General features: G+C 42.9%; 1 protein-coding gene across 1 annotated transcript in view; it reads right to left on the bottom strand.

Annotated features, from left to right (window-relative positions):
• DCDC1 (doublecortin domain containing 1) overlaps positions 1 to 12,162 on the bottom strand; it is a 574,603-nt gene that overhangs the window by 539,846 nt on the left and 22,595 nt on the right. Inside the window, 1 exon segment of the mRNA XM_061610560.1 lies at positions 11,444 to 11,580. Coding sequence (XP_061466544.1) covers positions 11,444 to 11,580 — 137 coding nt within the window.

The raw sequence follows: 12,162 nt of genomic DNA, 5'->3' as shown, positions 1-12,162 counted from the left end.
TTATCAATACCTCAGCACAATCCTTAACCAAAATGGAGACAATAGTCAAGAAATCAGAAGAAGGCTAGGACTGGGGAGGGCAGCTATGAGATAACTGAAAAAAGTCACAAAAGCAAAGATGTATCACTGAACACTAAAGTCAAGATCATTCAGACCATGGTATTCCCGATTTCTATGTACAGTAGGGCCCCGCTTTACGGCGTTCCACTGATGCGGCAGCTTTCAATCAGGGGAAATTCCCCGTTTTAAAGCCGATTTTGCAGTTTTGCGGCATTTTGCGGCATTTTCGCGCGATGCGACCCATTACAGTCAATGGGTTCCCCTTTACGGCGATTTCCACTTTACGGCGGGGGCCTGGTCCCTAACCCGCTGTATAAGCGGGGCCCTACTGTATGGATCTGAAAGTTGGATAGTGAAAAAAGCAGATAAGAGAAAAATCAACTCATTTGAAATGTGGTGTTGGAGGAGAGTTTTGCGCATACCACGGACTGCAAAAAAGATGAATAATTGGGTGTTAGAACTAATTAGACCAGAACTGTCACTAGAAGCTTAAATAAATGATGAAACTGAGGTTATCTTACTTTGGACACACAATGAGAAGACCCGATTCACTAGAAAAGACCATAATCCTGGGAAAAACAGAAGGGAATAGAAAAAGAGGAAGGCCAAACAAGAGATGGATTGATTCCACAAAGGAAGCCACAGACTTGAACTTACAAGATCTGAACAGGGTGGTTCATGACAGATGCTCTTGGAGGTCACTGATTCATAGGGTTGCCATAAGTCGTAATGGACTTGAAGGCACATAACAAGTACAATAGGCCAAAAAACCTTGTGGTTTAAGAACGTACCTATAAGCTGCCCAAGATGAATTTATTCAGCCTGCTATGCTTATGACACCCCACTTAAGGAAGGGTGGGCATGGTCAATTAAAAACATAGAGCACAACTAGAAACTTGCTAGAATCTATTTCACCTCCCATTGTTTTATCTTGTGCATACTGAGACACTTATGCCCATTGGAGACTATTCTGCAGAACAGTCAGTGCCATTATTCTACAATTGTTTTTGAAGTTTTTTAGTGTAAATTATGCAAAGTGTTGCTATACTTCACATATTTACAGAAACGGAAGCCAAAGAAAATGTTTCACTAAAATTGCGAAGTAAATCAAACACATTTAAAGTGACCATCTGAAGTATATCATGTCTTGTTGCTTCCTCCTCGCTAAGAGAAGATCAGCACAGCACATGTCTTGATTCTGTTATTTGGGCTGATTGCAGGCATTGCCACCACTCACCATATGCTCAGAGGCACGTTACCAAATTCTTCCAAGCTACAGAGAAAGTGGATTGGACTGTAAAAGGCCAACCCAAATTGTGTTTGCATTTTGACAAATTTGTAGGGCAGTACAATATCTCAGAGAGGAGGTCAGGTCTCCTGTTCCTGCATTCACTACTGCTGCCCACTTTTAAAAGTCTGATAGAAATATCTGTTGGCTATAGGTACTGTATGTTCTTAAATCACAAGTGTCTGGGGGGTTTTTTGCTTTTTAATCTGGGAGGTAAGAAATGGGATCCTGTGCAAGTTTGCTGAGAATGGATTGATCATTTGCATGCTTATTGAGTTCAATGGGATTTACTTCTCTGCAATCATGCTTAGGATAGGTGAAACTGACTACAGGGAAGGAGAAGGGGGAGGGAAAGAGGGCTGGAGTGGGCAGGAAAGGAGGAAGAAAGAAGTGGGAAGAAGGGAGGAGGAGAGGAGAGGGGGAAGGGAAGAAGAGAAAGGAAAGAAGAGGAGAGGGGGAGGGGAAAGGCAGGTTTGTTCATTTTCATGATTGAGTTAAATGGGATTTACTCCTGTGCAATCATGCTTAGGATAGATGGAACTGACCACAGGGGAGGAGGTGAAGGGGGAAGGGGATTGGGAGGGGGATGGGACAGGAGGTAAAGGGCAAGAGGAAAGGGGATAGGAAGGAGGAGGAGGGCAGATTTGATCATTTCCATGCTTTTTGTTCATTTACTCCTATACACACATGGTTAGGATAGGTTTAACTGACCTGGGGAAGGCGCAGGGAGGGGGAGGAGGGGAAAGGGGAGGGGAGAAAGGGGATGGGGTAGGGTGTAAGGTGGAAGGGATGAGATTGGGTGGGTGGGCACAGGGCAGAGGGAAAGCCCTTTTCCTTTCCAAAAGGAAAACATTGTGATCATCCTTTTTCAGAGTTTCCCCCCACCTTTTTATTGTATAGCAGGCACATGTTGTCTCCCACCCAAATTTAAACCAAAGCTGTCCCTGGCCACATCAACACCAGACATTGATTCCACTTTAGCCAGTCCTGGCTTTCTCCAAAGAATCCTGGGAAGTGTAGGTTGTGAAGGTAGGAAAGGCCCTATTCCCCTCACAGAGCTACAATCCCCAGAAGAGGAGCTGTCTGTTAAACCTCTCTGGGCACTGGAGCTCTGTCAGGGGAATAAGAGTCTCGTAACAACTCTCAGCACCCTTCAGAAACTACAATTCACAGGATGCTTTGGGGGAAGCCAGGCGTGTTTAAAGTGGAATCAATGTCTGGTGTGGCCCCCTTATTAGCCAGGCAGCTGTTAGTCTGGCTTGTTAATCACTGACAGTTGGTTCTTACTGAGCATGCCTGTGCTTATCATTGACTTCAAAGTTAAATTTCTTAAATTAATGAAAAATCAGCCAGGCATTTTTTGTTTTTAAGCTGCAGAAGAAGGTCAGAGCATGAGATTACAGATCCTGTGTGAACATGACTGATTTATAATGATTTCAACAACTTATAAGACCACTGACAGAAAAAAGTCCAAAAGGGGTCTGGATTTCCCCCCCTAGTTTTACACTTTGAACTCTCGATTCTCTCTGTTTTGTGTATTGCCATGAAAACTTAGAGGGTTGTTAAGCAAGCGTTTCTGAGTTCAAGAGTATAAGTTTTGTAAGGTTTTGTTTTGAAATGAGTTTATGGGAAGCATCAGAATGTCATGGGGGTATTTTCAATTTAACATTGCGGAATGCAAAAAATCCATGCTCGCTATAGTATACAGCCCCTCTTGCTGCTGTATAATATAGTTCCCTTCCCAAATGCCCCTTCCCCCTAGAAAGAGCATTATTGCCTAGGATCAAAAAGGGGTTGGTGAACCCAAGGAGTCTACATCACAAGCCTTTTATGGATTTGGTCCTGCCACATCATTTCCATTCTCACCCAGACATACCTCTCAGTAGCAGCAGCAATGCGGCCTCTGTGGTTTTTTATCTTGGGGATGGTGTCAAAAGCAGGTGGCAAGACCATCTGATGAAGGCTCTGTCATGTGTACTCTCGTGGTAATTTGGTAGCTGTCACCAGACAAGTTTTAGCAAAAAAAGGAAGGTGGGGAAGCTCAGGCTATGTCTCAGGGTGAGTATTGGGCACCAGAGGACCTTCAGGACCCATCTATCATGCTCTAAGTGACATCACACAAGTGTCATGATCCATGATCTGAAGATCTTGAGCTACTTCCTCAGGAGGAACCACCAGTATTAGCCAGAGCACAGACATCTACTACCATCCTGTGACCCAGAGGATAAGTCTCCTATAGTGCCTTGCCAAAGCCACAGATTACCAAAATAAGGTACTTAATCCCAAACATTAGCCAGACATTCAGCTCCTCCAAGGAAGCAGAGCATACTACAAGTCAAGCTTAATCAGTCTACCTGGAGCTTTAGTTGGCTCTAGGTCCTTACAGATGCAATTTCTCTAGTAGCTTCTTAGCAGGGCTTCTTGGAACTGCCCAAGATGCTGTATGCTGTCTCCTATGACTTGATGTTGTGACTAAACTCTGCCTATATTCCCTGCAAGTCTCAAACACCTACAGAACTGGACAAAGGTTGTGTTTGGACCTGATTTTGCAATGGGCTAAAAATCCCTCTACTTGTCAAGTTTCACAATGGACTACCAAAATACTACCTTTGTGACATCAGCAGCCATTATAGTATAGTAATGAAAAATGGGATGCTTTTATTTCAGGCAAATTTTTATTTATTTAATTTTCTGATTTATGGCCTGTTTTACAATTTGCATGTCTACCAATGAAAAGACTTCACATTAATGAACGAGGGAAAGGTTGTCAAGTTTAATGGGCACAAATGCAAAAGGTCAAGAATAAAGTGGCATTCTGAAAAACAAACAATACAGTAGGGCCCCACTCATATGGCAGGTTCCATTCCAGGCCCCCGCCAAAAAGTGAAAACCGCCAGAAAGTGGGGCCCTACTCAGATGTAGAGCGAGCTCCCCGCACTACAGCTGACAGGGATCAGCTGTAGTGCGTGAGCTCCCCACCCTACAGCTGATCGCGTGATCAGCTGTAGCATGGGGAGCTCCAGCCGCTGCGCTCCAGCTGACAGGGATCAGCAGTAGTGCGGGGAGTTCGCGCACTCCCGCTGATCCCTGTCAGCTATAGCATGCAATCAGCTGGAGCACGGGGAGCTTGCACGCTCCAGCTGATTGCTGTCAGCTGGAGCGCGGTGACTGGAGCTCCCCATCCTACAGCTGATCGCCCCGCTGGCACTGCCGTATTAGCAGAATGCTGACAAGTAGGGCCCTACTGTATAGGTATTCCTTACATATTCCCACCATTTGTGGGCATTTCACTAGTCTTTTGTACAAGCCATCTAAGTTAGTGGCCATCACCACATGTCATGGTATTACTGTATGTTAACCATGTTACATAACCCTAAGCCAAGGCAATGTGAGAGATCCATGATGTGGTGACTAAGGTGGGAAGGGGAGGCTTTGAGGCATCAGACTGTTGACATTGAGAACTGGGAAGATGAGCAGGGGGTAGGGACATGCAGCAGAGAAAGTTCTCAGAGCGTGCAAATCCCAGTCACTGACACCTCACGTCCCCCCACTTCTGCCCCCCCTGAAGAGCAACCAGAACTGTTGGAGACCGTCCCTTTGGAGACTGTTCTGTTAGATTCAACCCCAGCTCCTGCGCCCACAACTGAGGCGCCGCCGGCTTCATCTGACATTTCCCAGCCAAGTGCCCTGCAGGTTCCCACGGCTGAGCGAGCTGACCACCCACAACTCCCAGAGGAAGAAGCTGAGAGCCAGCCCTCTTTGCCCCACTCGTGCTGGCAGCAGAAGAGAGAACTTCAACTGTTGTTAAGGAGGAACCAGTGGCTTCACACGAAAACCCAGACTTCTTAAGGAGGCACAGGGGATGGGTTTATTTGCTGAATCAACATTGTAGTGCTGCGAAGACATGCTTAGTCATAGTCAGGGAAAAGTTCCTACAAAGTGTAGTTAGATTAATGAGGCACACTGCTTTTGATGTAACTGTAACTTTAATAAAAAGAGAAAAAAATCACAGCCGCATCTGAGACTGGATCTCTCGACTTTGAGCAGGACATATGATTGAATATCCCAGCCTTTTATAAAACACACACACGCACACACCCCAATGAACTTTAAAGCAAGTGTGGAGGGCTCTGATTTTTATATTGAACAATGCACTAGAGGAAACCCTGTCTTGTGCATCGTTTTCCAGATCTAAACCACCTTCCCTCTCAAAGCTGCTTTTAGCGCCTGTGGAGAAATGCTAGATATGTGTTTGTGTTTTTAAAAAAGATTATAGGACCTCAGTGACTGCCACTAGGCCTTGTTTTGGTACATTGTTGCAAACCTGCTTGCAATGATTGCTTGGTGACAGGTTCTGAGAAGTGAGAGAAACAACCGGTTTAAGATTCTAGTAGATGGGCCTGATCAGGTAAATTCCAATTAGATGGAGGTTCCAGGCAGTTGCCTGTTAACTGTCAGTCAGGGAGTTAGCAGTTAGAAAGGGCAGTTGAAGTTGGTTGTTGGTGACAGAGTGAGGAATGGGTTGGTGAAAATAGCTGAGGGAAGGACTGAGGCCTATATATAATTACCCAGAGTGTCATTAATCATGGTCTGGTGAAGATCAGAAGGAAGCCAATGACTGAGTGAACCTGAGGGGCTGCCCTGAAGTAATGTCTTGCCAGAGGGAAGTGACACAAGTGGGGATACAACACCAGCTAAACTGTCCCACAGGCAGGAGAGCAACCAGAGTAGCTTTGGAGGCATATTAGCCCACAACTGGCCTGTGGAAGGAATTGGCTGGGGTGAAGGTTGAGGGAAACTGGCCTGTGAGGAGAGCCACTTGGAGGCTGATGTCAGCAACAGTATCTTTGGAGACTTTAGAACTTGTCAGCAAGCACCTATAAAGTCCCAAAATAAGCAACCCTAGTCCCTTTTGTAGATAATATCCCTTTAATAAACCTACAACATAATTCAAGATTTATACTGACTCTCAGTGATGGTGCCATCTCATGCCTAAAGCCTTCCATACACACTACAAGGAGGGTTCAAAGAAGTATTCTGTGTGAATTGGTGGCAACGAAATGGTTACAGAAGCTTGCTTTACGAGAAGTGAGGCTGAGGAACCAGGGGAATTCCTGACAATGCCATTGGAAGAGAAATAAAGGGACAACACACACAACTTTCTCTAGTGATGCTTGTAGCAGCTTGTGTGTGCATGTGAAATTTAGACTGTGGCATGGGGAAAATATTAAACACCCTCTTCCCGAGTGCCAGTGCTCAACCAGAATCAGAGCACCCCAACAGCTGCTTTAAATGTAAAATAAAATTTAAAAGTTCAGGAATTCAAACATAGATTTCTCACTTTATAGCTCTTTTATAATTTGTCATGTTCTATTCCTCTGCCCCAAACTAAACAGCCTCATTGTAAATGTTATTTTTAAAGGAAATGTGCTCCAATACACTGTTTTATTTGTCCTTCTCTTTATCTTTTGAACACACATATATCATCATATGAAGCTGCTGTACTACCACTATCAGACCACCAGTCTATCTAGCTCTGTACTACCACTAACTAGCAGCGGCTCTCCAGGGTTTAAGACAATGATCTTTCCCAGTCTTACCTAAATATTCTATGGATTAAACTTGGGACCTCCTACATGAAAAGCACATACTCTACCACTGAAATACAGTATCTATACCTTCTGTATAATAACAAATCTTTTCTTGAGATTAAGAGTTTAGAATTAGTTTCATAAGTATACACCACAGACATATTTGGGGGCATAATATCCTGGAAGGAGCTTTGTACTGATTATGTGCTGAATTTGCCATTGGTCTGGTTATCCTCCTGCCCAAAGTGAAGAACAAAATTCTGTCAGAATCCCTTATGTAGGGTTTGGAAATAATACTCATTTGATATAAAGAAATATCGGTTTATTTCTTGGTGACCTGACCCCAAATCACTCCAGTGGCTAAGCAAATAAAAGCCTGTTTTATCTGGAATTATATTTCCCTTCCTGCTCTTCATACATATCCATACCCCCAAGTTCTACATGATGTTGCAAACTGTATCACAATGAGATTCCTATGCCCCACTTTACATAATTGTAGGCCTTGACATCCTTGCTTTTAGAAATGTAAAAGTGTAACTTGAGTGTATGCATTGTTTTAATGGTCCCACTTGCTAACAGGCCTCCCTGGATTCTATCTGTTCTTTGTTCTTGTAGCTCCAAGCACTTATCTCAAGGACAGTAGAAAATATGCAAGCCCATGTCTGTTGGAAACTAGTTGTTACTACTTTCCTTATCCCAAGCACCCTTTTTTACCATATCTTAAGGATTACTTTGTCTAGCAGTGTCTTTCTATTACTTTATGACGTCTGTTTAATTGCACCCCATTTCTGTAACCATTGGGGAAAGTCTATATAATCTCTTGACTTACAATAAACGGGGTTCCCACTTCTGAAAGGCATCTTGCTGAAAGGTCTTGGGACCCCTTTGCAAAGGTAAACATTGTGTGTGTTATTCTTGGCCTCTGGTATTGGGTTAATGCTCTCAACTCCACACCTTCCCGGGTGTATGTGAGCTGAGTGGGCAGTGACAGCTTGCGTTGTTGGGTTTGGACCTAACACTTACAAGTGTAACATCTTGTCCAAGAGAAAAGGAACTATTCAGTATCAGATCAATAACTCACACTTTAGGACCTCATTATAGTTTGGCTGACTGAGCTGCACAACAACAAAAAACAACCAATTCCACATGCATTCCTGGTTTTATGCATGAGCAAGGTTTTCAGGATCTTAGCCGAGATATTTCTTTTAAACTAGTAACACCCTCAACATTATTATTACTTATTCATTAAATTTATATCCCGCTCTTCCCACAAAGAGCCCAGAGCTGCAAATGGGCAATAAAACACTAAAAGCATCTTGAAAACAATTCCATTACAGATGTTGACTGGGATAAGGTTTCTGCTTAAAAGGCTTTAAGATACCGAGATGATCTGTTTGCAGATAATGTACAACATTATTATGGTTCATTGCATTTATTTGCTAAGATTATGAATGGCATGACTTCATAATCCTATTCTATATGTGGGACATGCAGGGAAATATATTTGATGTTAGCTTGCCTTGTGGGTGCAGTTCAAGAAACTGACAAATCACCGGGCCCGGATGGCATCCACCCGAGAGTTCTCAAAGAACTCAAATGCGAAATTGCTGATCTGCTAACTAAAATATGTAACTTGTCCCTCGGGTCCTCCTCCGGGCCTGAGGACTGGAAAGTGGCAAATGTAACGCCAATCTTCAAAAAGGGATCCAGAGGGGATCCCGGAAATTACAGGCCAGTTAGCTTAACTTCTGTCCCTGGAAAACTGGTAGAAAGTATGATTAAAGCTAGATTAACTAAGCACATAGAAGAACAAGCCTTGCTGAAGCAGAGCCAGCATGGCTTCTGCAAGGGAAAGTCCTGTCTCAGTAACCTATTAGAATTCTTTGAGAGTGTCAACAAGCATATAGATAGAGGTGATCCAGTGGACATAGTGTACTTAGACTTTCAAAAAGCGTTTGACAAGGTACCTCACCAAAGACTTCTGAGGAAGCTTAGCAGTCATGGAATAAGAGGAGAGGTCCTCTTGTGGATAAGGAATTGGTTAAGAAGCAGAAAGCAGAGAGTAGGAATAAATGGACAGTTCTCCCAATGGAGGGCTGTAGAAAGTGGAGTCCCTCAAGGATCGGTATTGGGACCTGTACTTTTCAACTTGTTCATTAATGACCTAGAATTAGGAGTGAGCAGTGAAGTGGCCAAGCTTGCTGACGACACTAAATTGTTCAGGGTTGTTAAAACAAAAAGGGATTGTGAAGAGCTCCAAAAAGATCTCTCCAAACTGAGTGAATGGGCGGAAAAATGGCAAATGCAATTCAATATAAACAAGTGTAAAATTATGCATATTGGAGCAAAAAATCTGAATTTCACATATACGCTCATGGGGTCTGAACTGGCGGTGACCAACCAGGAGAGAGACCTCGGGGTTGTAGTGGACAGCACGATGAAAATGTCGACCCAGTGTGCGGCAGCTGTGAAAAAGGCAAATTCCATGCTAGCGATAATTAGGAAAGGTATTGAAAATAAAACAGCCGATATCATAATGCCATTGTATAAATCTATGGTGCGGCCGCATTTGGAATACTGTGTACAGTTCTGGTCGCCTCATCTCAAAAAGGATATTATAGAGTTGGAAAAGGTTCAGAAGAGGGCAACCAGAATGATCAAGGGGATGGAGCGACTCCCTTACGAGGAAAGGTTGCAGAATTTGGGGCTTTTTAGTTTAGAGAAAAGGCGGTTCAGAGGAGACATGATAGAAGTGTATAAAATTATGCATGGCATTGAGAAAGTGGATAGAGAAAAGTTCTTCTCCCTTTCTCATAATACTAGAACATGTGGACATTCAAAGAAGCTGAATGTTGGAAGATTCAGGACAGACAAAAGGAAGTACTTCTTTACTCAGCGCATAGTTAAACTATGGAATTTGCTCCCACAAGATGCAGTAATGGCCACCAGCTTGGACGGCTTTAAAAGAAGATTAGACAAATTCATGGAGGACAGGGCTATCAATGGCTACTAGCCGTGATGGCTGCGCTGTGCCACCCTAGTCAGAGGCAGCATGCTTCTGAAAACCAGTTGCAGGAAGCCTCAGGAGGGGAGAGTGTTCTTGCACTCGGGTCCTGCTTGCGGGCTTCCCCCAGGCACCTGGTTGGCCACTGTGAGAACAGGATGCTGGACTAGATGGGCCACTGGCCTGATCCAGCAGGCTCTTCTTATGTTCTTAAGCTTTAGGCTTACTTTTTTCAAGTAGACCAGGAACAATTAATTTTGTTAAATTACATGTAAGCCAACTGATACAACACTTTTAGATTACCTTATTATAATCAATAATGCTAGCAACTAGTGCATTTCTCCCTTCAGATGTGCCCGTGCTGGCACAGGAGAAGAGTTAAGCAAACAGCAAAAGATTTATGAACTGCATTTACATTTTAAATTACAGAAATGAGGAAGAGACACAGGTGAGTGCTGCACACTCGCTAGAACAGAAGGAGAAGTGGATCATATGACATTAGACTGAGAAAAATGAGACAGGAAGAGTTGGGCCTTAGTACATTTCAGGAATCTGAAGAGATGAGTTTGTTATGACGAAAGTGCTGACCTCATCTGAGGCAAGGCAGTGCTCAGGCTGAATACTACTGTTATGTGCCTTCAAGTCGATTTTGACTTCTGGCGACCCTATGAATCAGTGACCTCCAATAGCATCTGTTATAAACCACCTCTTCAGATTGTGTAAGTTCAGGTCTGTGGCTTCCTTTATGGAATCAATCCAACTCTTGTTTGGTCTTCTTTTTCTACTCCCTTCTGTTTTTCCCACCATTATTGTCTTTCCTAGTGAATTCTGTCTTCTCATTATGTGTCCAAAGTATGATAACCTCATCATCATTTTACCTTCTAATGATAGTTCTGGTTTAATTTGTTCTAACACCCAATTATTTGTCTTTTTCGTGGTCCATGGTACCTGCAACACCACATTTCAAATGAGTTGATTTTGATTGCTGTAAGAAAGCAGAATTCTGATGTTGCTTCAGCAACGGTCAGCCTTAGAATGAGCAATGTACAGGAGCAGTAGTTCGGTCTCAATTGTAAGCTCTACCTTACTGAAAGGTGCCTCTTCAATTAAAGGGGCCCAGTCTGCTCCAGTACCCATTTACTCCGGTGGAGTAAGGGCAGGGTGAACTCTAGTTGTACTGGGGCTTCTGAGTCAGAGGATAGCAATGTGATATCCTCTAGCTGGAGGGGCACTGGTATCACAGGCTCATCTTGCAGATACACTTCTTGGGCTGGCCTTGTGTACAATTCCCCTTCTGAGTCCTCGATCTTATCCCCTAAAGAAGGCGAATTTGATCCCAAGGTCATGACAAAATTGAAGAAAGAGAGAAAAGCTGAAGGCAGGGAACAAGAAGTGAATTTGATCTTTTGTAAAGTATTAAGATGTCGTGGGAGAGGGGACAGTGGGCTCTAACGCTGTCATGAAAGAAAAGATGTGGCTGTGTTGACTGTACTCACATACTTTTTCAGTACTGTAGTATTTACACTCCTTTGATATGAAGACAGTGGTGAAGTTGAAACTCCAAGATTTCTTTCCGAAGTTATAGACCAAAGGGCATAAGTTGAGTCAGGAGTTTCTGTTTCACTGTTTTCCATTTCCTGCCAAGTAAAAACAAAGAAGTCAATCAAAATCCAAGTATATGTTTTTCTACGTTGACTATTTAATAACAAGTATAAATTATTTAAAACCAAGTTACTTGGATTAAAAACTGGATTAAATTCAAGTACTTTTGATTTCTGGGTTATGTTGTAAAGTTACTATCATAAGAACAACATAAGAGTAGCCTTAATAGGTAACATCAACAATCCAATACTCTTCTCTGTCATTGGCCATTACTGGATGCTACTACAGATGTATCTTATTGGTTTGGGGCATTAAAAGAATGCTCAAGTCACGATTACGGACAATCCCATGGAAAGATATGACCTATGAACTTGCCAACTCTTCTTCATAAAACTGTGTATACTATTGGTTATTATGATACTGCAAGATACATCAGTACAGTTTATCATCTAATTATTACTGTGTTTAACTATCACTGAATCCTTCAGCACTTCCTAATCTAAGATGTGATATTAATTTAAATTCTATGTTAGAGACACAATAAGGGTCAGAATGCACACAACACAGGCTCTGAGGTGTTCAAATTCCTAAGTGATTAGATGGCACCTTTAAACAAT

This window comes from Rhineura floridana, chromosome 2 (assembly GCF_030035675.1).
Source record: "Rhineura floridana isolate rRhiFlo1 chromosome 2, rRhiFlo1.hap2, whole genome shotgun sequence".
In the NCBI taxonomy this organism is placed as follows: Eukaryota; Metazoa; Chordata; class Lepidosauria; order Squamata; family Rhineuridae; genus Rhineura; species Rhineura floridana.
Note: the sequence above shows the minus strand (reverse complement) of the source record. Positions and strands in the feature narration are given on the sequence as shown.